Source organism: Astyanax mexicanus, chromosome 4 (genome assembly GCF_023375975.1).
Source record: "Astyanax mexicanus isolate ESR-SI-001 chromosome 4, AstMex3_surface, whole genome shotgun sequence".
Classification (NCBI taxonomy): domain Eukaryota; kingdom Metazoa; phylum Chordata; class Actinopteri; order Characiformes; family Acestrorhamphidae; genus Astyanax; species Astyanax mexicanus.
The window spans coordinates 31627396-31651251 of record NC_064411.1 but is presented as its reverse complement, the minus strand read 5'-3'; the positions used below and the strand labels follow the sequence as shown (position 1 = coordinate 31651251).

Below are 23856 nucleotides of genomic sequence, written 5' to 3'. Positions count from 1 at the left end.
TACAAGAAACAAGTAAATGCTGCAATCTGCTGTTTTTTTTTTTTTTATTAAATATGAAAAACATATTTCTCGTGTATTGCTGCGATCAATGATTTGCACGCTTGTCCCAGCGCAGTTTCAGTGCTCCTCTTGGGGTGAAAGAGCCTAAAATAATGTTAACATTCAATGTGTTTACCTCCAGCGAGTCAATACTTCAAGACCGTTTTTTATTCATTTGTAGTTCAATTATACACGTATATACCGTATTTTTCGGGCTATAAGGCGCACTTAAAATACTTATTTTTTCCCAAAAATCGTCATTGCGCCTTATAATGCAGTGCGCCTTGTGTATGGATTTTGCTTGTGTTTACTGACCTCGATTTTTATGTGGTACACGGCGCTCTGTTGTGCAGAATTCCTCACCCACGCCAGAAAAAGATCCCCCTCTTGGGCTAGCGCGCGGTTACCTTTGACTGCCGTACTGCCTCTCGGCTGTGGCTCAAGGTAGCTAGTTTCCACTGTAGCTCCGTGGCCAGAACAAGGTGCCGGTAAACTTTCCTTTCCACCCGTTCTGGGGTAATAGCACAAACTGTTTCTTTTTAGCGCCCACTTCTAAGTAAAGTTAACCTCTTAACACGCGCTGGCCCACCGGCGGGCCAGAAATATTTAATATTTCATAACTGGCTGTGTTTCTGAATAGTTATGAACAGTTACAGGTTCAATATAGACATCCAATATACCATTTTAAAGCTTAGAATCTCTGCTTTTGAGCTATTTAGCCTATTTAGCGGAATATCCTTTCAGAAAATAAACATTTAGGGCGAAATATGCCTTGGTTATGATTTTAATAATTCATAACTCTCATATTTGCGTTTATCGTTCGTCCATATTTCATCGAATGCGGTCTTGTCATACACCATTCGAACCGTCTGGCTCTCCGGATTCCAGAACTGTGCTTTTACTGTAGGATGTATGTTTCATGAATTAGAGCTGCGTCAGAGCGCATGTTTCCAGTAATAAAAGGCTCTCCTTTTGTCCTGGGGTAACCTCCGGTCACTGCCGCCACCCCCCGAACACACACCCGCGCTCAGCCACGGGTCCTACCTTCAAAACGCGTCCAGACTAAAGAGAATCCGTCAATCCAGTCTCCTGTAATCCACAGTTATATCCAAACAGCGCTGGAAATCACTTCATCCAGAAATGAAACTTATCCAATCTTTATCTCTGTTTTAAAACCGTTTTATTCACCGAATTCGGCACAACACGCTATTATAGTCAGAAGCCTCGCGGAGTAATGCGGTACTTGCTGTGCTTCAACATAATATTATGGTCTGTCGGAGCGTTGCGGCTACCGTTGTCAGGAGCGTCGCGGAGTAATACGTACTTGCTGTGCTTCAACATAATATTATGGTCTGTCGGAGCGTTGCGGCTACCGTTGTCAGGAGCGTCGCGGAGTAATACGTACTTGCTGTGCTTCAACATAATATTATGGTCTGTCGGAGCGTTGCGGCTACCGTTGTCAGGAGCGTCGCGGAGTAATACGTACTTGCTGTGCTTGTTGATTTATTGCTCAGAGATGTTGTTATTTTTCACAGATATTGTGAAGGATTTATTGCTCAGAGTTATTGTTACTGATATAAATAAAGTTTCATTTAGTGCGCCTTATAATCCAGTGCGCCTTGTGTATGGACTAACACTAAAAATAGACCGTTCACTCATCGTGCGCCTTATAATACGGTGCGCCTTATAGTCCGAAAAATACGGTAAGCTTACCTGAGATTAATAAATCTGTCTACAGCGCTGTAAAATCGCAAAACTCCCCCGAACACCCGGAGTCCTGAATCCGGTCTAAACAACGCTGCGTCTTCGTACGGGGAGGCCGTTACTGGTAATGATGGCTAGATTGCGCTTCTTTAACGTGTCATTCAGTTCCATAGAGCTAAGGGATTATATTATATATTTAAGGGATAAGATATATTTATTCATATAACTTTTTATATGAGTAGGACGACGAGGTATGAGCTGTGCTCTAGGCCTGAAATATGTTTCAGTTTTAGTTTAACAGTATAATAACACAAATAATACAAAAAATCATAATAAATTAATAATATATAAGTTAAAATACACATTTTAGTTGTGTCCTTTAGTTTTCACTTAGTCCTGTTACCGTAACACATTGCTCCATGTGAACAATCTGGAACATTCTACAAGTCACATCTACAACAGGAGGTCAACTCAGTTGGTTCTTCTGAATATCATGACAAGAACAACATTAAGTTCCCTTATTTGTTTTTCAGTATATTTGATCTAATTGTAACTATGACTGAGAAGGTCTAGGTCACCGCTTATTATTATTATTATTATTATTATTATTATTATTATTGTTATTATTATTATTGTTATTATTATTGTTATTACTGTACAATACAATTATAGAGCATCAACCACACATGATTTTTTTAAAGCTTAATATTTTATACAAAAATATTTATTTTTAAATAATTCTAATAATTATTTTTATTTAATACTTTTATGTATTATTTATCTGCTGAAAGGCAACAATTTAAAAACACCAACAATAAAAGTGTGGGAAAAAAACAACAATAAAAAGTCAGGTTACATATGTGATTTTATAAATCCATATTTTTGGCGAATAAATTACGTGTGATGAATAAAGTGTGAAATGATAATTTTTTCCTATAATCATACCATCAAAATGTATGACTGTTGCCTCCCAAATTGTCCCACTGTCCTTATGTCCTGCATCAATACATTTTTGTCAGGTGATAGTAGAGACGCAGAAGGAAAGTTCTGTCTATAAGAACTTTGTATAATACGGAGCCCGGGGAGGGGGGCCGTGGATAAAAAATAAATAAATAAATGAACCATATAGCAGTTCATGCTCAAAATTTCTGTAATTCGAGCGAACGATTTCTATAACTGGAGCGAACGATTTTTATGCGCATTAAGATAAGAAGCTTGGAGGGAAAGGAGCATTTTCCGCTCTTGAGCTGCGGTGATGATACAGTTATCCACACTTATAACCTGCTGATATTAATGCTCTAGTGTTAGTTAGATAATACAGTGCGCAGATCTCCACAGCGCGTCCGCTCCCCGCCGCGAGACGCCTGCCTTGTGGTGGCGGGGGGCAACTACATACCATCCCCCACCCTGTTGTATAACATATTCGTTTTATGATTCACCATCTACTTACTTACTTGTTATATTGTAAATACAGCTCCTGCAGGTGCGTCACGACGAAAAAAACATGCCTGATTAGTGCTGTGCTTCTGTTTTTTGGGTGATTCGCGTTAGGAGATGTTCCAGTCACAGTCTCCCTACTAATAATCAGCGTTGGGCACGTTACCAGTAAAAGTAACTATTGCTTTACTTGCCCTGAAAAAAAAAATGAACTAAAGAAAATAAATTATGTAATTACTATTATTATTAGAAGAATAACAAACGAAAATAAACCCAAAATGTTGACACAAATATAATCTAACGAATAAAAAAAAATAAGAAATGAAAAACTCCACACAACCAAAGAAAATTACTAAGACTTGTAATACTGAAAAAAAAACGGAAAAACCAAATAGCATCTGGGGATACAAATTAAACAAACCAAACCACACTCAAAGAAAAAATGTATATATAAACAAAACAAAAGAATGGACAAAAACAACAATCCATTAAAAAACTCATTTAAAATAATCACAGGCTTTCTGCGCATAATAATAAAAGTTTTGGTTAGTTTCAGTTTCAAATCATGAAAACAGCTCATCAAAACCTTAACCTATCCTTTATATTTGACAATATTTGATTAACTTACAGGTCCTTACTTATTTTTATTTAACTGAACTGAGTTTTATAATATTTATAGCCTTGCGCTGAATTCAGCTCTGCTCTGCGAGAGAGAGGCGCAGCGCATTTTGCCTGATTTCTCTTGATTAATTATCAGTACATTTGTTGGCTTTAGTCAATTTAATAACATGAATTTACTTGTCCGACCTTATTTATTAAAACGCTTTTTTTTTTTAGAAGAGAGATGTTATTCTGCGTGCAATGCCGCGCGTGCTGCGCCAAGCACCACTTTGCGTGCCTGCAACATTTAAGAGCGCTGGATGAGATCTTAATTAATATATTTAATATTTTAATAAATTTGCCCTGGTTATAAGAAACGAATTTTACGTATAGCTTTATATTTGTGTATTTCAAATGTTTTAGGTTTTATATACTTGACGGGCAGCACCAGACGCCGACAATGTGCTTTATTTTTCAGATATAAAAGTGAAATTCAGTTAAATAATAGCAAAGTTAAATAAAATAAATTTATGTTTAGTCAAAGTTCTTTTCTCTTTTAATTTTCCATATCAAAAACTCCAGAGTGAGAATAAGCATCTGTTGAAATTCTTAAACAGCAGAATGCCTGTCTGCTACAGTTATAGTTACAGTTATTTAGTCTGTGTACTAAACATAACTATAAATCCTTATAACTGACAGAAATAAATATAGCTAATAATAATTTATAGTTACTGTGCAGATTTTTAAGTATATTTTATTTTTATAGTTGATTGCTCAAGGCTCTGGGTGAGCTTTATTTTTCTGTGGTAAAGAAGGGGGATCAATCGCGCAAAGCTTTTTTCCGCCGCAAAGATAGAAACAAGACAGAAATTTACCTGAACACACATCATTTCCAGACCACCACGCCCATCAGCGTTAAACTTATCCAAATGTCCAACGCTATTTTAAGGACGCATGCAAGGCCTAAAAATAGACTGTTGACGGGTGGCAACGCGCCACGCTACACGCCTTGCGCGGAGTGTACCATAGGCCCTTTGTCTGTAAAAAAAAAAAAAAAAAAAGGTCATTCAGCTGCTAAAGTAACGTGCAGTAACGGGGTGTCGGAAATGGTAACGGCGTTATAGTTACAGTCAGAGTAATTAGTTAGATTACTCGTTACTGAAAAAAAAACCTACCATCACTGCTAATAATACAGCTGAGCTAAGCGAAACGATTCGGGGCTACTGAAAGCCCAGGCCAGGTGACCCCCCTATGTGTTATCATACATGAACAAACAGTTCTTACAGAAAATACCGACTAGAAATAATTTTCCGGCATCGATTTGGAGCCCCCTCTAGTGCAGCGCCCCTATGCGTCGCATACGCTGCATACCCCGCGCCACTGCTTTGCGGAGCTTGTTAACCAACCATTTACGTCAATTTCATTCATGAATAAAGGAAACAAACATTTTACTGATGCAGGATGACTGTATCTGTGTTATTAAAACTCAAAACTCAAAGTTATGACGCAATGTAGAATTGTGTTTATTAATTTCTTATTTTCAACAAAAGTATCACGTAAAGAGGTATTATTTTATAAATATACAGCTAAAGATTTAGGTCCAAATGTAAGAAATAATGTAATGTAATGTAAAAGAAATAAAGATAATACAAAATTAATGTAATATGTGACAGTTGTCTATGAATGCCTTATATAAGAGGTACTTTAAATCTGAAACACTATACTAAATCAAAATAGCTGGTCTAAAATCTATTAATTCAATGTTTAAGATGTTTAGTGAATGGGCAGTTCATATAATAATTTGGATCAATTTGATCATTCATTCCAATATGTTTCCTAAAAATGTGTTTTAGATATGACAAAATGTAATTGTAAGATGTACATTAATATCATAATATTACACTAAAAACAGTCAAACGGTTTATACATCTAATTTGTATAATCTAAATTACACTTGTATGCAAATTATATGTAAATGAAATCATTTGAACATACTATTTTTGATACATCACTACAAATCAAAACTATAATGCAGATTTATGAGCTTAAAAACATCCATTAACAGTGTAATTACAGACACTGTTTCTTGTGCATATTTTAGTGATACCGGTGGGATATTCATTGGTAGCCTATATAATGATGGAAACACAAAATTGCATTTAATGTATAACATATGCTGCTTCTATATCTGGCATTTCCCAGCTTCCCAGCTGGCATTTTAACGTTGAATAAACGCTGAATCAACATTAATGTTATGGTTGAATCAACTGTTGATTTTAAAAAGTGAATCAACGTTGACATAGCAACGTTGTTTTAACGTCATACGTTCAACCTTTAATACACCATAGCTTATTAAATTAGAAAATACTATGGTTAACAAATTGTTAACAATAAACTCACATCACTGTAGTAAAACTGAGTGTAACGAAAGTTACCCACCACTACCAATCTGATTCAACATCTGATCTCAAAAAAAACAAAACCGTAAAACTATTAGAACATGATGTTAAATTAAAGAGCAGTTACTGCAAATAGAAGTAAAACACTGTTTCATTCCTTCCTTCAACAGTTTTTACAAAATGATATGGTGATGACATGTAAAATGCTGATTAAAAAGGCAGAAGGTTGAGGACATTATGTTGATTCAACGTTAAAATTTCAACGTTAGCACAACTATTGAACATTAAATGGTAATTCAACGTTGTTTCAACGTTGAAATAACAACATGCATTACTTTAGTCATGTTTCAACCACATTTCAGCGATGAAGGTCGGTTGTGTGCCAGCTGGGAAGTATCATACAAGTAATAATGATGTAACCAAAATTAAGATGGGGTGCATTTTCTTTAGGGGCTGGCCTAATGTTATTTGGAAATAAATAAACACAATTCCACACTGCATCATAAATCTTTAATTTGATCTGGTTTTAATAACACACATTCAGCCGTCCTGCATCAGTAAAATGTTTGTTTACTTTATTCATATCTGGAACTGACTGTATTTGTGTAAATTGTTGCTCAATAAGCTCAGAAGATTCAGTGATGTTTTGGAGTAAAATGTACACAGAATAAAACGTACAGGGTTATTTACCACACAACGTGATAGAGACCAGTTTTTGAAAAGCTCATTTATTTTCCTCATAGGGAAAAATCGCTTAGACACGGAAGCCGTATGTGGACTACAGAATGATGCACGACTTCAGTGGTCTATGACATATTCTAGTGCTGGACGGTATACCAGTTCATTCGGTATATCGCGCGGGGAACTAGAACCGGTATGCGATTCTCTCACACTGCCATACCTCTAGAGGGTGCTGCGGAGCGCCGTGCGGAACAGAACCGTCAGAGAAGAACCCGCCATGTGGAGCAAAACGCTGGTATAACTTCCCTGCTAGTGTTTCTACGACGCTTGTCCCTTCAAACGGAGATCTTCCAGACACACACAGAGCGTAGGTGTTTGAGAATCACCGGTAAGATGGCAGAACAAGCATTATATTACCTTAGATTAACGTGTAGTTTTAATGTTTTATGGCAGAATGCTTCATAACAAGCATAAAAAAGATCGCTAGTAGTTAGTTTCAGTAACTGTTAGCTAGCTAACTAGCTAACTTTCCAGTTCCACCTTAAATAACGCTACAGGTGGCAGCGGGCTGCAGCATTTAAGGCGGAACGGAAAAATAACAATAAGCTAATCAGAGCTAATTTCAGCTCCTCATCACAGAGGAATTAAGGAATGGACAATATGAATTAATTTCTCCACCTCCTGCTCCCTTTCTGAAGAAATACAACGACCTTAAATTAACTAGTTAATCAGCAGCTGCTCCTGAACTTTAGCGCTCCAGTGCTATCATCACATCAGCCCAGCAGCGTCACCTACACACCACCGCTAGTAGCCTGGTAATAAAGCAGTGTTATTTATTATTTATTTATTGTTCATTAACGTCATTGTGATATCCCAGTGATTCCTCTGTCACTGAGGACCCATATTCCTGCACATTTTATTGTTTTTGTAACACATTACCTGCTTCAGGACCAGTGTATATTTTGGAGGCTTTTTTCAATAAGATTCATAAGCCAGAAGCAGAAATTTTTATAAATCAAATCGTTTTGAATCAAAAATCGATTTTGAATCGAATCGTGGCCCCCAAAATCGGAATCGAATCGAATCGTGAGATAGTAAACGATTCCCACCCCTAGAATTTAATCCCGAATATTGTGCTTTCCAAAATTGGTGGACTAAAGTTTGTCTTATCGTGTAACTATGATGTACAAAAAATTCTTACATTTTCATTAACTAATGCTTTTGACATGTTTTCTCCTGTATAAGCATACTTTTTCTCCTCAAAGATACTACATCTGGAATAACAAAGTATCCTCTAGGGGTGGGCGATATGGCTCTAAAATAATATCACGATATTTCAGGGTATTTTTGCGATAACGATATACTTGGCGATATAGGAAAACAGAAAAATAATTCATTAATTTTAGGAATATGGTATAATAGTATAACAGTATAATCATTATGTGGCAAAATGAATAATATAGCATAAAATAATATAATGAAGCAAAAGGATTGCAGAATATTTTCATGCATATAAACTGCAAACTAAAACAATTATACAATAAATACACTTAAAAGTAGTCCATTATTTACTGTGAAGCTTTAAGACAAAACATATCTATTATCACGATATGGATTTTTAATATCATGATATTTCTGTGTCACGATATATTGTATACGATATAATATTGCCCACCCCTAATGTGCAGGCTAAATAAAGACCAGAGAATAGAACCAGACATCCTGCTTTCTTGAGTCTTTTTCACCCTGCGCACATGTGTTAGCATCACATATGGCACAAAATGATAAAAGTCCCTGAATAAAATAAAAAAAAACTCTTTAATATAATCAAGAGGAAAATGGATGATCACAATCAAACTAAGCTGAACTGCTTGAATTTTTGCACCAGGAGTAGCATAAAGTTATCCAAAAGCAGTGTGTAAGACTGGTGAAGGAGAACATGGCAAGATGCATAAAAACTGTGATTAAAAAACAGGTTTATTCCACCAAATACTGATTTCTAAACTCTAAAAACGAAAATGAATATGAACTTGTTTTCTTTTCATTATTTCAGGTCTAAAAGATCTGCATCTTTTTTTGTTGTTTTAGCTGTTTCTCATTTTCTGCAAATATATGCTCTAAATGATGATATGTTTATGTGGAATTTGGGAGAAATGTTCCTGTAGTTTATAGAATACAACAACAATGTTCATTTTTCTCAAATATAAACCTATAAAGAGCAAAATCAGACAAACTGATTCAGAAACTGAAGTGATCTCTTTAGTTTTAGTTTTTTGTATATCGTACATCACCATTCAACAATTCTCTCCCTCTCTCTCTCTTTTACTCTCTTTCTCTCTCACAGACGTTTTTTTCCTTACAAAGTTGTAGAAGGTGTGAAATATGGAGCTAAAAAGTGAAAGCTAAAAAAAGATATTATGATACAGTAAAAATATAGAATCATGATTTTAATCATAATATTGTTGTAATTAATAAAAAAAAAAATAGGTGATAGATACCACTAATATAAATTTATTTTATTACCTTTTTATTTATCAATCTAGCACCGATTCCTTTATATTCATTTAAACACCCATTGTAAAAAGCTTAGTCTTAGGAAGCAGAAATGGTGTGATTAATCACAGAATTTTGTTGCTATTAATCCAATTACTTTTTAAAGCTATTTCTGATGTGTTGCTGTACCTTTCCCTGGTGGTGGATGGTCAGTGCGCTCTGGACATTAGCGGGCAGGTCTTTGAGGCGACCAATAAGCAGCGTGATGCCGAACAGCTCCTCCACTAAAGAGGAGGGAAATTTTGCCTCCAGCTCAGAGTACGGGTGAACAAAGCCTTCATCCATAGGCTGAGAAACATCCAGGAACCTGAGGAACACATAAAGAAGAACATATAAGCTGATGTAGAAATTAGTTGGTAAAATAACCGATCGCAAATGTATTTCTTATTTTAGCTATATATTCCTTTACCTACTTTTTACCTAATTTTCTTCTCAATTTTGCTTAAACATCCAACACACCCGCTCACTAGGACTCCCCCTACCGCTTTCAATGCTCCCAACACTTGGAGGGTAAGGACGAGCACATGCCTCCTCCGATACATATGAAATCAGGTACTGCCTCTTTTTAAAACGCTGCTAATGCATCCAATACATCTGTAGGCAGTCAATGTGCTCAGAGGTTCTGTTAAATCAGCCTTCAAATGTTTTAGCCAGCAGCATCACAACAGCAGATAGAGGTGTAAAAGCCTGTCGCACAATTACATAAACATAACGTCGATCATAATGTCGATCATTTTACTGCTGCTGTAGTCTTTCACACTGACTTTCACTACAGACTTCTGTCATTTCTTTTCCAAAGCAAGACAAACCAAAACTGCATTTGCTTCCCAGCAAAAAGCTCGGAAATCAGCGGGAACAATCTGAGTATCATTTGTTTCTTTGATATTCAATTGAGAAAAGTTTTTTAAATATATAACACCAAAAAAACAATAACGGATTGTATTTTCTGTTTTTTATTTGATGATCCAAACGAAAATAGGAAATTAAAAAAACAAAGAAAAAAAATGGACAAGAAGCCGAACTTGTAGGGGTGTGACGTGTCGTATCGTAAGCAATAACATAATCAACATTTTTGAATATCGTGAACGATATTATACCCTGAAATATCGAGTCACATCACCCACCCCTAATTATCACATAACATTACTTTTTTGCTGTTTTTTACAACATTGTTCTCATTTTTACTTATATATCTACTAGAGACAGATAATATTCAGTATCATTTATTTTACTTTATTCCTGAATGTATAGACAAATTTGCAGTGCATTATTAGTATTATATCATTCTTGATCATTGACTTCTACTACAAATCTGAAAAATGTTTTTTTTTTTTTTTTTTTTTTTTTTTTTTTAATATCTCAGTTAGGGTTGTGCCATATCATATCATATGCAATAATACAAATACATTTTTATTTTGTTGCAGTAGTGTATTCTTGAAATATTTTTTTTATTCAGTATTTTGTCATCTTGCCAAGAATATCGTTATTGCTATATCCTTTTAGGGCCATATCACCCACCCCTGCAAACTTGATTTAGATTTTTCACCAGAGTCTTATTTGGTTTTCAATTCCTCCTTAAAGTCTTACTGCAATAACACACAGACAGTCATCCTTTATCAGGTAAAAGGTTTAATTGATTTACTGTATTTATGTTCCTTTGGTCACAAAAGCCAAACTAAAATGCAGCAGAAAAACTTCTGCAAAGTAACTTGTGCTCTCCACACACAGGAGGCTTCTCACAGCAGGAGAGCGAAAGGCTAGGCTACCAGGAGGCCACCACGGGAAAATCTGGACAATGTATTTATGTATGTATTTAACTGTAATACTAGAGCATTAATAAGCAGGAGGTTAGAAATATAGATAACTGATGGCAACCACAGCAGCCCTGTAACAGATCATGAACGGAAATAACTCAGCTCTTAAACTGCAGCCCAAGTAGTTAGAACTACAGCACCCTAAAAATACTACGATTTTATAATTTCGCAATATTATGATATTATAACCATGTAATATTATGATTAATATAATAATATTATAATATTCCTAGCATTAAATTATTTAAAAATTACATCAAACTCACAATGAATCCTTGAAAAATACGTCATAAAAAAAAGTTGAAAATCAATATATCTAAGTATAACAATCTCTGTATACTATGACAGATTTAAATTGAATTGTAACCCCTATAACATAACACATATATCTTACCGCATATCGCAATTCACAGCCTTAACACGCAAAAGAAGGCCCTGCGGTCAAATGAGATCATAGTTGAACATTTGGCCTAAATGCAAAGAGCTATATGTGGTGAAAAAAAAAAAGTAACACTGCTCATCACTCTGAAAAAAACATCCCTACTGTAAAACATGGTGGTGGCAGCATCATGCTGTGGGGATAGGAAAGCTGGTTAGAGTTGATGGGAAGATGGATGGAGCTAAATACAGAAAAATGCTGGAGGAAAACCTGTTGGAGGCTACAAAATACTTAAGACTGGAAAGGAGATTCACCTTCCAGCAAGCTCTAACTTTAAAGACATACTAAATTCGAAAACTGATATCAGGGTGCGGGACATATTTTCCTATGATACTTTTTTCTGAAGTCTAATCATTAAAAAAAAAAAAAAAAGCTACAAAAAAAGGCAAACTAACACTCCGCCACAACACGCGTATAAAATCGGCCTCTAAGCAGTTTTTTATACCATTAAGTGGAAAAAAGGCTGAAACCGTGAAGATGTACCTGTGAATGAAGACCTTGATGTAGCTGAGAAAGAGCACACACTGCTGTCTCAGCTCTTCTGCTTCGTAATGAAGACCACTCGCCTGACCTGGAGGAGGTGACCGTGAGAGTTCTTCACATGTTTATTCATGAAATCACGATAATACAGTTAAAAAAAGATTTCAAACATTTTAAACATCATCCAGGCACACATGTGAAATAGAATAGAACTGAATATGTTTTCATATACTTAGTAATCTGATTATATATATATATATATATATATATATATATATATATATATATATATTAGGGGTGTCACGATTCTCTAAATCCTCGATTCGATTTCATTTTCGATTTGAGGGTCACGATTCGATTCGATTCTCGATTTTCTTGTTTTTTTTTTCTTGTTATTATTTTATGCCTCATAAAATTTAAATAATATATTTATTATTATTATTATTATTATTATTATTATTATTATTATTATAAATATTATTATTATTATTTATTAAGATATATATGGTAATGCCATCTAGTGACTTTTTTTGGTAGCAACAGTGTGCACTATTAAAACAAGCAGTTTATCAGAGCTGTGTGTGGATGGCTGGTGAAACTGCTCATTACATGAAGCTGCAGTTCTTCATCCAACCACTAGCAGCAGCAGCACAAGCCCCGCTCTCTTCACTCAGTCACTACTTCAGTACAGCCCAGCCACGGGCTACAGAGCTCAGCCAGTCCGTTTTTACTGTTTCTGTAAACAAATAAAGGTTTTAACCCCACTAACCGGATAATACAGCTCACTACAGTTCATCTTTCAGCCCAAGCAGCTAACAGCAGCAGGTTAGAACAGCCGACACGGAGGCACTGCTCGGATTACATTAGAAACAGGTCAGTTAGCGCGCTGCTAACCTCAGGATGTTTATAACTACGGAGTTTAGTGGACACACCACGGCCGCCAGGTAAGTCTTTTAAAGGCTACTGAAGACTATTAAAGGCTATTAGAGTGTAACCCCTGGCTCCCAGGGGTTACAAGAGGTTATTGAAAGCATTATTGGGGGGCAGAAATCAGTACAGGCTGGTTAGATAAGTGATGTGGGTATTGTCTTATAAATATTTACACATAACTTATATCTCTCCTGAAAAGCTTTTATTTTAGTCAGAAACACGCTTGTGTTTACTTTATCTGAGAGAAAGATGTTTTTTTAATTCAATGGAAAGCAACAGGTGTAGTCAATTATAAGTTTAAGATTTTTAATCCACCTCACTGTGATCTATAGTCAGTGTTCTCAAGTCACACTGACACACGCATTTCAGCGAGTTCACACGCTCTCACCTGCGCGCACCCACCCCTCCGTTAGATACAGATACAAAACCTGCGCGCCCAACCCCCGCCCCCCCTCCCCCGTTGGACAGATAAAAACAGTGATCACACTCCCGCCGACTGCGCTCATGCAGTGGCTATCTCTATTTAAATGAATAGGATGCGCTGTGTTGGTGCCGCGCCATTTGCGTAGCGCGCTGCGCTATTTGCGTAGCGCGCGCGGGAGGGATCGTCGATCCTCTTTTTGACTTCGATACTCGAGATCGTGACCTCATTTCGATTCGATTTCGATAAAATATCGAGATCGTGACACCCCTAATATATATATATATATATATATATATATATATATATATATATATATATAAAATCACATTATATATATATATTTATATATTTCTGCAGTTGTCTGCTGTTTTTTTAGGTTAAGATAAGAAAAGATAAGATAATCCTTTATTAATCCCACAATGGGGAAATTTACAATGTTACAGCAGTACAGAGGAAAGGACAGAGAAACAGGGCAGAAAAAAAAACAAATAATGATAAATCTATATATACAAAAAACTATTACATGAAATATATAAAAGAAACTTAAAAAATTATATATAGTAAGAAAAAATATATACATCTAGTGCATAGAGATATTATTATGGTAGGGTGGACCAGTATTATTGCACAAAGAGTAACAGTGAATAAATATAAAAATAAAAAAAGTAGATAAAAAAGGTGAGAAAAATATTGCACATTAAACATATTGCACAAATGGTGATAAGCGGATCACACTACATGTAGTGAGATGGATATTGCACACGGTAAGCATTACAGCTACACTGAGTAGTATGTAAGTTTGTATGAAGTACTGAGATAGTAAACTAGTGTTTACTGAGAGCGCGGTGTGTTGTACAGTCTGATGGCGTGTGAAAGGAAGGACCTGCGGTTGGAGTAAAGTTTGATAGAGAGAGCTGGATTTTAGTTCAGTAATGGGTGTTTTTCTGTGTATGTATGTATGAGTGTGTTTATACTTCTGCTTTTGTGTGTCTGCATCTCTGGCTACAGTGTAGGCTTCACTGCAGGCTACAGCATAGGCTATGGCATTGTGTCCATGGCTAGAGCATAGGCTACAGCACAGGCTACGACATATGCTGAATGGCTACGGCAGAGGGAACGCGGCTACGGCAGAGGGAACGCGGCTACGGCAGAGGGAACGCGGCTACGGCAGAGGGAACGCGGCTACGGCAGAGGGAACGCGGCTACGGCAGAGGGTTAGGCCACAAAAAATATCTGTTTTTGGAAAATGAAGCAGATATACCCAGAAAGAAAGGGAAAAAATTAATAAATAAACACACCGCTCCTCACTCAGGAATCGAACCAGAGTAGTAACACACTACCGCTGCCCCGGCTAGTTAACTGAGTAACAGCTGGGAAAAAGGGCCTCATAATGAGAGAAGGAGCCTGAGAACAGACGGAAAAACAAAAATGGCCCAACCTGGCCCGTGGGCCGCCGATTGCCGACCTATAGTCTACAGTATAGGGTCCACTGCTACGGCATAGGTCAGCAAAAGGCATAAAACATCTGGCCCGTGAGGTTGTTTGAACTATAATGAATTATAATGAAAGAAAGAAAAAAAAAAAAAAAACATTCCTCCTATTTCTTTTAGTTTCCACCCATTTTCGTTTTTTCCACAAAAAAATAACTGCGTTCAATGATTTTACTCTAAAAAAAATGCCTTTAAAGTGTGTCATAAAAAGAGCAGAAAACAGTTCTAAAGACTTAAAAGTGCTGCTTACCGAAATCATGAGAGCTGGACTGCACCAGAGTTTCCAGTCGGAACACTTTTTGTCTGAAATGACAGACAGACTGTGAAATTAGCAAATTAACTCAGTCAGCAGACAGTGTGGCCAAGCTCCAAATCCACAATCTGCACATGCTCACCTGAACAAGCCAAACAGAAGTTTAGTGGACTCCACCAGCGCTGTCTCAGTCACCCAGGAGAAGCCAAAAATATCTACAGTATCTGTTTCAAAGCACGCAGGAAACGGGTCCAACTTCAACAGCAACCTGCGGGAGAGCGGTAAAATTACGAGCTGCAGCAGACTGTCTGCACATGTGCCAAGACAACTAGTGTAATGATGAACATGATATTATTCACAACAATGACAAAAAAAGAGTTGGGCCTGACCCTCATACAAAATCCCAAATAAATGAAAAAAAGTTTTTAACATTAACTCTATATTTTAAATATTAAAGACTGGTCAACGTCATTTCATTTGTTAAAATACAGTACATCCATTCCTGCGTTTTTCACTTAAGGCAAGCAACAGTATGGGATCATCATTCTAGTTTCAGTTTGAAAATTCTCCACATTTACTATTGAGGCCAGACTAGGGCTGGGTATCAAAATTCAATACCAAAAAGGCACTGAGCAAAATGTCTCTGTACTTACAGTGCTGGCCAAAAGTATTGGCACCCCTGCAATTCTGTCAGATAATGCTCCATTTTTTTCCCAGAAAAGGATTGCAATTACAAATGTTTTGATATTAAAATGTTAATTTAATTTGTCTTCAATGGAAAACCACAAAAAGAATTGTCAAAAAGCCAAATTGGATATAATTCCACAGCAAACATAAAAAAGGGTAAGCAAAAAAAGTAGAGCTTTTTGGTAAACAGCACACGCAGAAACTAGGTGATCATTCAACCCGGTCATTCACATTGTTGACACACCGCCACTGTGATAAAACTCACTTGCTTTGTCTCTCGCCAACCCACGTGGACTCTCCCTCTCCGAGACATACACTCCATGTCCTACCATGGATCTAGCATGTCAGATCCTGGCTTTAGGACTTGTTTCTGATAACAGTCTGGATGGCCTCTTTCTTTCTCTGATCATTAGTGCTTAGATTTTTGTGGATACTGTTTTTATAACAAATCATGATTAATTTTTTACCACATTATTAGCCCTAAAATATACCTGCCCTGACTTTTTTGATAGGTGTTGCAAATAAAATAAAGCTGATTAGACAATACCTGAAATATCTTTGGTTTATACTGTCTGCAATCAGATTTAGTAAAATTTTACTAAAATTTTAGATTTAGTAAAAAAAAAACCTTTTTTTTTTATTTCGGTTGAGATCTTATATTTCCTAATATAATACTGCATTAATCCAGTTTGAATAATCTTAATATCTAGAATAAAGTTCTAATAGTATTACTATCCATGATAAAATATGCAGAAATAAAGGTGCTAGACCTCTTTAGAACTCCTCTGCTGACGTAGCCGTCAGAAGACAGAGCGTGTGTATCCTCTCTTCCTGCTTCGTACACACAGGTGAAGCAGGGCGGACGTGTGATCGGCTCACACACATCCTCCGGCATGAACGGGGAGATGGGTGGAGTGAGAGACGGACTGAAATCATCCTCCATCACACTGCTGACGCCAACTGTGGAAACAGACAAAACAAGCGTTACAGGACAGTAAGTTCATATACAGCTCTGGAAAAAATTAACAGCCCATTTCCGTTTCTGAATCAGTTTCTCTGATTTTGCTATTTATAGGTTTATGTTTGAGTAAAATGAACATTGTTGTTTTATTCTATAAACTACAGACAACATTTCTCCCAAATTCCAAATAAACATATATTGTCATTTAGAGCATTTATTTGCTTTCAGACCTCAAATAATGCAAAGAAAACAAGTTCACAATCATAAAGTGTTCAGAAATCAATATTTGGTTGAACAACCCTGTTTTTTAATCACAGTTTTCATGCATCTTGGCATGTTCTCCTCCACCAGTCTTACACACTGCTTTTGGATAACTTTATGCCACTCCTGGAGCAAAAATTCAAGCAGTTCAGCTTGGTTTGATGGATTGTGATCATCCATCTTCTTCTTGATTATATTCTTGAGGTTTTCAGTTTGGTAAAATAAAAGAAACTCATCATTAGTGGTCTCATTGTTTTCTAGAGCTGTAGATTCTCTTTTTGTAGAGAGAGTGGTGGTTAAAGGAACTAGGGTTGTGCTGATCCAATACTGATGACGATACATAAACTTTGCATTTACGTATCGATACAATCTGATAAATTGTATTGTGGAACAAAACTCCTTCAAAAGAGATGTGAAAGATTCATTGCCAGTTATCAGTAAAGCTTGATTGAAGTTGTTGCCGCCAAGAGTTGCACAAAGTTATTAGGTAATATATAGTATTTATATATAACTACTAAATGTGGAAGTAATAAGTCGGACAACGAGCGGAAACAAGGAGATAGTCATAATATTCAGACTTGACTTTGACATTTTCTTTGGGGACTTTTTTTTGCACTACAACTAGTGCTTAGATCGGGCCCAAAAAATCCAGCCCGACCTGGCCTGAGCCAGACCCGTCCCGCCCTGTAAACTGTTTTTGTGAGCCCGAGCCTGAATTAAACAAGACATTTTTTTAGTAAGTGGAGTGTTAAAACTGAGCTTTTCAAAAACATTTTCAGGCTGTTTGAATGAGCTAAATCTGTTCAGAATAATGTTAATTAACATTACAACACTGAAGAAGCATAGACCTATTATTTAAGAACAATGTTTATTAAGAACAGATCTCCCCGTCTACTCTAATATAATTAATAATGTCTATGAAAATAAAACTGGACAAACATTTTTTTATTTTTATTTTAAACATATAGCCTTAGTGCAAAACACATAAAACAGTAACAGTAACACATAACATTCTAACTTGTGCAACATTTGATTTAAAACTCAGTTTGATTTGTTACTTTGCTATATTGCAATTGTTATGCCATAGCTTTATATAAAATCAACATTGCATTTAAAAACACATCCCGACCCGACCAAACCCGAGGAGTGGTGGGAAATCTCGGCCCGACCCAGCCGGAGTTCAGGTCGGGCCTCGGGTCAGGCAGAGAATCTAAGCGAATACAGAGAATACAACCTGCATGTATGCCTCCACAATTTAAAGACACACTATTATAAATATATATATTTTTCCTGAAATCTTTTCAACTCCGTCAAACAGTGTATCGGGTATCTGGCAGTGTATTCATAACATCTGATTAAATCTGAACAATTACTAGATGTTTCTCTAGAACTAAGCATTTCACACCAAACTCACTCTAAAAGGCTTTGTTTTATAAACTATAAAAGTGATTCTCAACCTCGGTCCTGGAGCCTAAAGGACTGGATCATGAATGCGATAGCAGCTACTGAAGGCAACTGGAGTTAAATCAAATTCTGTAATAAGTGCACACACAAAAGGTCACGTAAGACTGAAGAAAAATGATTGGTGGATAGTGAAGGCATGCAGCCAATCAATTCTCATTTCACCTCATGTCACCTGTAGCTCGTGCCCATGCAGCTCAAACGTGCATTTGATTCTAAAACTGTTTGGCCACTTTATTAGAAACACTTACTGTATCTTGTGCTTCCACTCACTACTGGCCACTTAATTAGAAACACCCACTGTGTCTTGTGCTTCCACTCACTAGTGGCCACTTTATTAGAAACACCTAGAGTATCTCAAAGTCAAAGTCAAAGTGGTTTTTATTGTCATTTCAGCTATATACAGAGTACACAGTGAAACGAAACAACGTTCCTCCAAGGACCATGGTGCACATAAACACAGTGTAGACAGAACAATAGTGCAACAGTACAAAAGTGCAGACAGACAATACAACACAATACAGACAAAGAATAATAAATAACAAGACAGTGTGCAAATTTTGCAGTGTGCAAAAAAGACCAGGTGACCAGGTGAGGTAGTAATTACTCTATTACACAGTGTGCAATAGAGTGCTTCTACTCACTTCTGGCCATTTTATTATAAACACTTACTGTATCTTTTGCTTCTACTCACTAGTGGACACTTTATTAGAAACACCTATTGTATCTAGAGCTTCCACTCACTAGTGGACACTTTATTAGAAACACCTATTGTATCTAGTGCTTCCACTCACTGACGGCCACTTTATTAGAAACACCAACTGTATCCTGAGCTTCCACTCACTACTGGCCACTTTATTAGAAACACCTACTGTATCTTGTGCTTCCACTCACTAGTGGCCAGTTTTTTGGAAACACCTACTGTATCTTGTGCTTTTACTCCCTACCAGCCACTTTATTAGAAACACCTACTCTATCTAGTGCTTCCACTCACTAGCGGACACTTTATTAGAAACACCTAGTGTATCTTGTGATTCCACTCACTGATGGCCACATTATTAGAAACACCTACTGTATCTAGTGCTTCTACTCACTAGTGGACACTTTAATAGAAACACTTACTGCAGCTCGTGCATATTCTTAACGTTACTGTTAAACTGCGCGAGGCTGTATCGGTGTTGCTGACCGTCAGCATTAGTATTAACGTTACAGCCTAAAACCAAAATCCGTCTCTTAAACCTTCTCGCGACGTTACAGCCTCGCGCTTAAATGAGTGACAGCTCTTACTATCCAACATCAGCAAAACGATCCCCAATTAATCGACTATTATTTAAGTATTTATAGAGTAACGCGTTTAACTCACCGCTCCGCTTACAGCTGTTCACAATCCCGCGCTTACACTGAGCATGCGCACGACTGCAGAATCCTCCGACTCGCTTCTGTGATTGGTTCAAAGTTCTCCGAAGGGGTGAGACGTTAGGACTTGTGACCAATCACGGGGCTTTATTATAAACAAAACAAGAGCCTACAAAATAATAGTGCGGTCAAATGTACGGACTTTTATTTACATAGAATACAATGAGCCATAACGTTAGGAACACTGCCAGGTAAAGAGAATAAAACTATTTAAATATTCACATATCAGCCGCAACATTAAGACCACTGAATACTGATTTTTACAGTTGTATGAAAAAGTCTGGACACCCCTGATTATTTTCATGATTTTCCTTTATAAATCATTGGTTGTTCGGATCAGGAATTTCAGTTAAATATATCACATAGCAGACGAACACGAAATGAAAAATAGGATTTACAAAAAAAGGAAAATGACATAAATATTTAGTAGATCGTCCTTTGGCAGAAATAACAATAGAAATAACTTTAAACACTTGCTATAGCTTATAATGAGGGTCTGGCTTCTGGTTGAAGGTATTTTGGATCATTTTTCTTTACAAAACATCTCCAGTTCAGTCAGGTTTGATGTTTTCTGAGCACGCCCTTGTAAAAAAAAGTATACTTAAATTATGCTGAGGTCTGTACATAAGTTATGTTATTTCGGACTATACTATATTATTACTTGTTTGTAATTAAAATGATATAAATTTGCAGTATATTAGTCATTTGTAATGTTCACCATTTAATACAATTTAAGTATATTTGTGTGAAGTATATTAAGTATATTTGTGTGAAGTATATTAAGTATATTTGTGTGAAGTATATTAAGTATATTTGTGTGAAGTATATTAAGTATATTTGTGTGAAGTATTTAACATCCAAAATCATCAGCACGATTTTATTTTTTATAAGCAACACAAAAATTGGGAAAAAAAAGGTTTGCTAGCAAATTTCACTGAAGTACTTTTTTTAAATATTCATGTTTAATATTCATGTGTTAGAATGGCCCTGTCAAAATTCTGAACTAAATCCATTGAGCTTCTGTGGCAAGACAGGAAAATTTTAGTTCACAGAAGCTCTCCAAGGGATGAATACTAATTGATCCCCTAAACCTAATCACTGTTATGGCCATATTTAGCAGCACCAACTGCAATGAAGCGTTTGTGGTAACTTGCAATTAGTTTTTCACATCTCTGTGGAGGAATTTTGGTTCAATTCATCTTTACAGAATTGCTGTAATTCCTCCACATTGGAGGGTTTTTCTGCATGAACTGCCTTCTCAAGGTCATGTCACAGCATCTTAATAGGATAGCCATTCAGAGGTGGACTTGGATCATTGTCCTGCTGCAGAACCCAAGTTCATTTCAGATTAAGGTCACAAACAGATGGTCGGACATTCTTCTTGAGGACTTTTTGGCAGAGAGTGGGGTTCATGGTTCCATTTATCACAGCAAGTCTTCCAGGTCCTGAAGCAGAAAAACAGTCCCATACCTTCACACTACCACCACCATGTTTTACTGTAGGTATGATGTTTTATTTTCTAAATGTGGAGTTTCTTTTACGGCGGATGTAATAAGAAACACACTTTTAAAAAGTTAAACTTTTGTCTCATCGGCCCACAGAGTGTTGTTCCCAAAAGTCTTAGGGATCAGCAAAATGGCAAAATTGAGATGTTCTTTTTTTCAGCAGTGGTTTTCATCTTGGCACTCTGACATGCAGGCCATTTTTGCCCAGTCTCTTTCTCATAGTGGAGTCATGAAAGCTGATCTTAACTAAGGCATATGAGGCCTGCAGTTCTTTGGAAGTTGTTGTGGGGTCTTTTGTAACCTCTTGGATGAGTCGTCGCTGTGCTCTTGGGATAATGTTGGTCAGCGGCCACTCCTGGCAAGATTCAATACTGTTTAAGGTTTTCGATATTTGTGGATCTCTCTGTGGTTCTCTTGAGTCCAAAACTTTAAAAATGGCTTTAAAATATTTTCCAGGCTGATAGATCTCAATTACTTTATTTTTTTTGTTTGTTCCTGAATTTCTTTGAAGATTGGCATGCTGTCTAGCTTTTGTGTATATTTTGGTGTACTTCACTTTGTAAGGCAGGTCCTATTTACGTGATTTGTTGATTGAGAACAGGTGTGGCAGTAATCAGGACTGGGTGTGGCTAAAGAAATTGAACTTAAGTGTTATAAACCACAGTTAAGTTTTGTTTTCACTTTTGTGCCATAATTATAAAAACCTTAATTGAAGAACTGCATTTTGTGTTTACTTGTGTTGTGGTTGACCAATATTTAAATTTGTTTTGATGATCTGAAACTTTTAAGATATGCGAAAAACACAACAATGCAAAAAAAAAAAAAGAAATCATGAAGGAGGCTAATGCTTTTTCACACTACTGTATGTGCTATTTTTTTGTTGGTCTATTACTTAAAATCTTAAGAAAATACATTTAAGATTGCGCTTGTAAGGTGACAAAATGTAAAAAAAAAAGTTCAGGAGGTATAAATACTTTTGCAAGCTACTGAAAATTCTGTCAGGTGATTCTACATTCCCATTTTATGGCCAAATGCTCTTTTTAGTCAGTGTAGAGTAGTAGAGAGTCAGTACTGTAAAAAGTGCACTTTAAAAATGACCTGCTCTGCGACCTCCGAGGATAATAGGAACGCATATAATGACCTTTCTTTAAAAAAGTGACATGCGGTTAATACTGTACAATGAGGGGACATAATGAGTCGTATTTTACTCGTTATTGCTCTCCCCCAAAACGGTCCGGCCATTGTGCTGCAAATCGGGCCAGGGCTGCTTTATCTGGGCCTCGGGGGGGCTTCTGTTTGATCAATTAAATTGGAGAAAGGCCTCTTCAAACCTGCGGCCCTTCCAACTCTCAGCCCGGGAGAAATGGAAAGTTATCAGTCTTCCCGAGCGATACGGTGGACAGGAATAAGTGGTTTGTCTATAAAAATGTCCAGGTGCTTTATCAGCGTCCCTCTAGGGCCTCTGGACCCAGAGCATGACGTTCGGCTTGTGGTAAAAATCATTCCTTCTTATTTCTCTCTTTCTGTCCTCTCCCTGCCCCAGGCCTGGTGGCTTAGCAGTGCACATGCTGCTTCAGTTAAGATGAACATCTCTTTCTCTCTTTTTCTACACTGCGCCTGTAGGAGCAGTCCAGCACGGCGCTAATCCTTTACTTCATTGCTGTCTGTATGGTTTTCTCTTATTCCAAACACAGTGAAAGTGCTAAACTACTGGTATACATACATGCCTCATCCACATGCATGTTTAAACAATTACAGGTGTGGTATTCAAGGTAGAAGACATTGGGTCTTGCCACAAGAGGGTGTAAAAATGTACTTCCCTTGCTGCCGCAAAAAAGGCTCTGAGAGGCTACTTGTTTGGGTAGTGTACCTCTTGGTGAGAGATTGTTGACTGCTAGATATGTATGTATGATGCACTTTAAACATTTTACAAGTTGAAAGACTTTGAGAGGGGGCGCATTATTGGACTAAAACAAGCAGCATTATCATTTCAATGAATTGCCTCTATTTAGGCAGATGAGAAATCTGTACTGCTGTGAACTAGAACTAGAACGGTTTTGTTAGATCTTCTTCAGATCCAACAATAGTCAGGTTTGAGTATGGAGGTCTCCTGGTGAGCGCTTTAGTCCTGTAAGCAATTTACTGTGGAGCAACACACTGCCCCAAAACTGCTGGTGTGATGAAAAGTTGTTCAACCCTAGTAGTGATACAAGAGTTACTAGCAGTTCAACAATATGTTTCTCATGGCAGGGCCTCCAACAGGCATTTTTCAGTAGGATAATATTTGTCCACACAAAAAAATAGTTTCCTAGGTATGTCTCT

At 36.8% G+C, this 23856-nt stretch overlaps 1 protein-coding gene across 1 annotated transcript in view; it reads right to left on the bottom strand.

Moving 5' to 3' along the window:
* Positions 1-20069, bottom strand: part of mms22l (MMS22-like, DNA repair protein) — a 44952-nt gene extending 24883 nt beyond the window's left edge. Inside the window, exons 1-6 of the mRNA XM_007230946.4 lie at positions 19977-20069; positions 16701-16890; positions 15386-15511; positions 15241-15293; positions 12150-12237; positions 9543-9720 (exon numbers count right to left, since the gene is read on the bottom strand). Of these exons, the coding sequence (XP_007231008.3) occupies positions 9543-9720; positions 12150-12237; positions 15241-15293; positions 15386-15511; positions 16701-16873 (618 nt within the window). The 5' untranslated portion in view covers positions 16874-16890; positions 19977-20069. The remainder of the gene's footprint in view (positions 1-9542; positions 9721-12149; positions 12238-15240; positions 15294-15385; positions 15512-16700; positions 16891-19976) is intronic.
* Positions 20070-23856: the final 3787 nt, after the last annotated feature.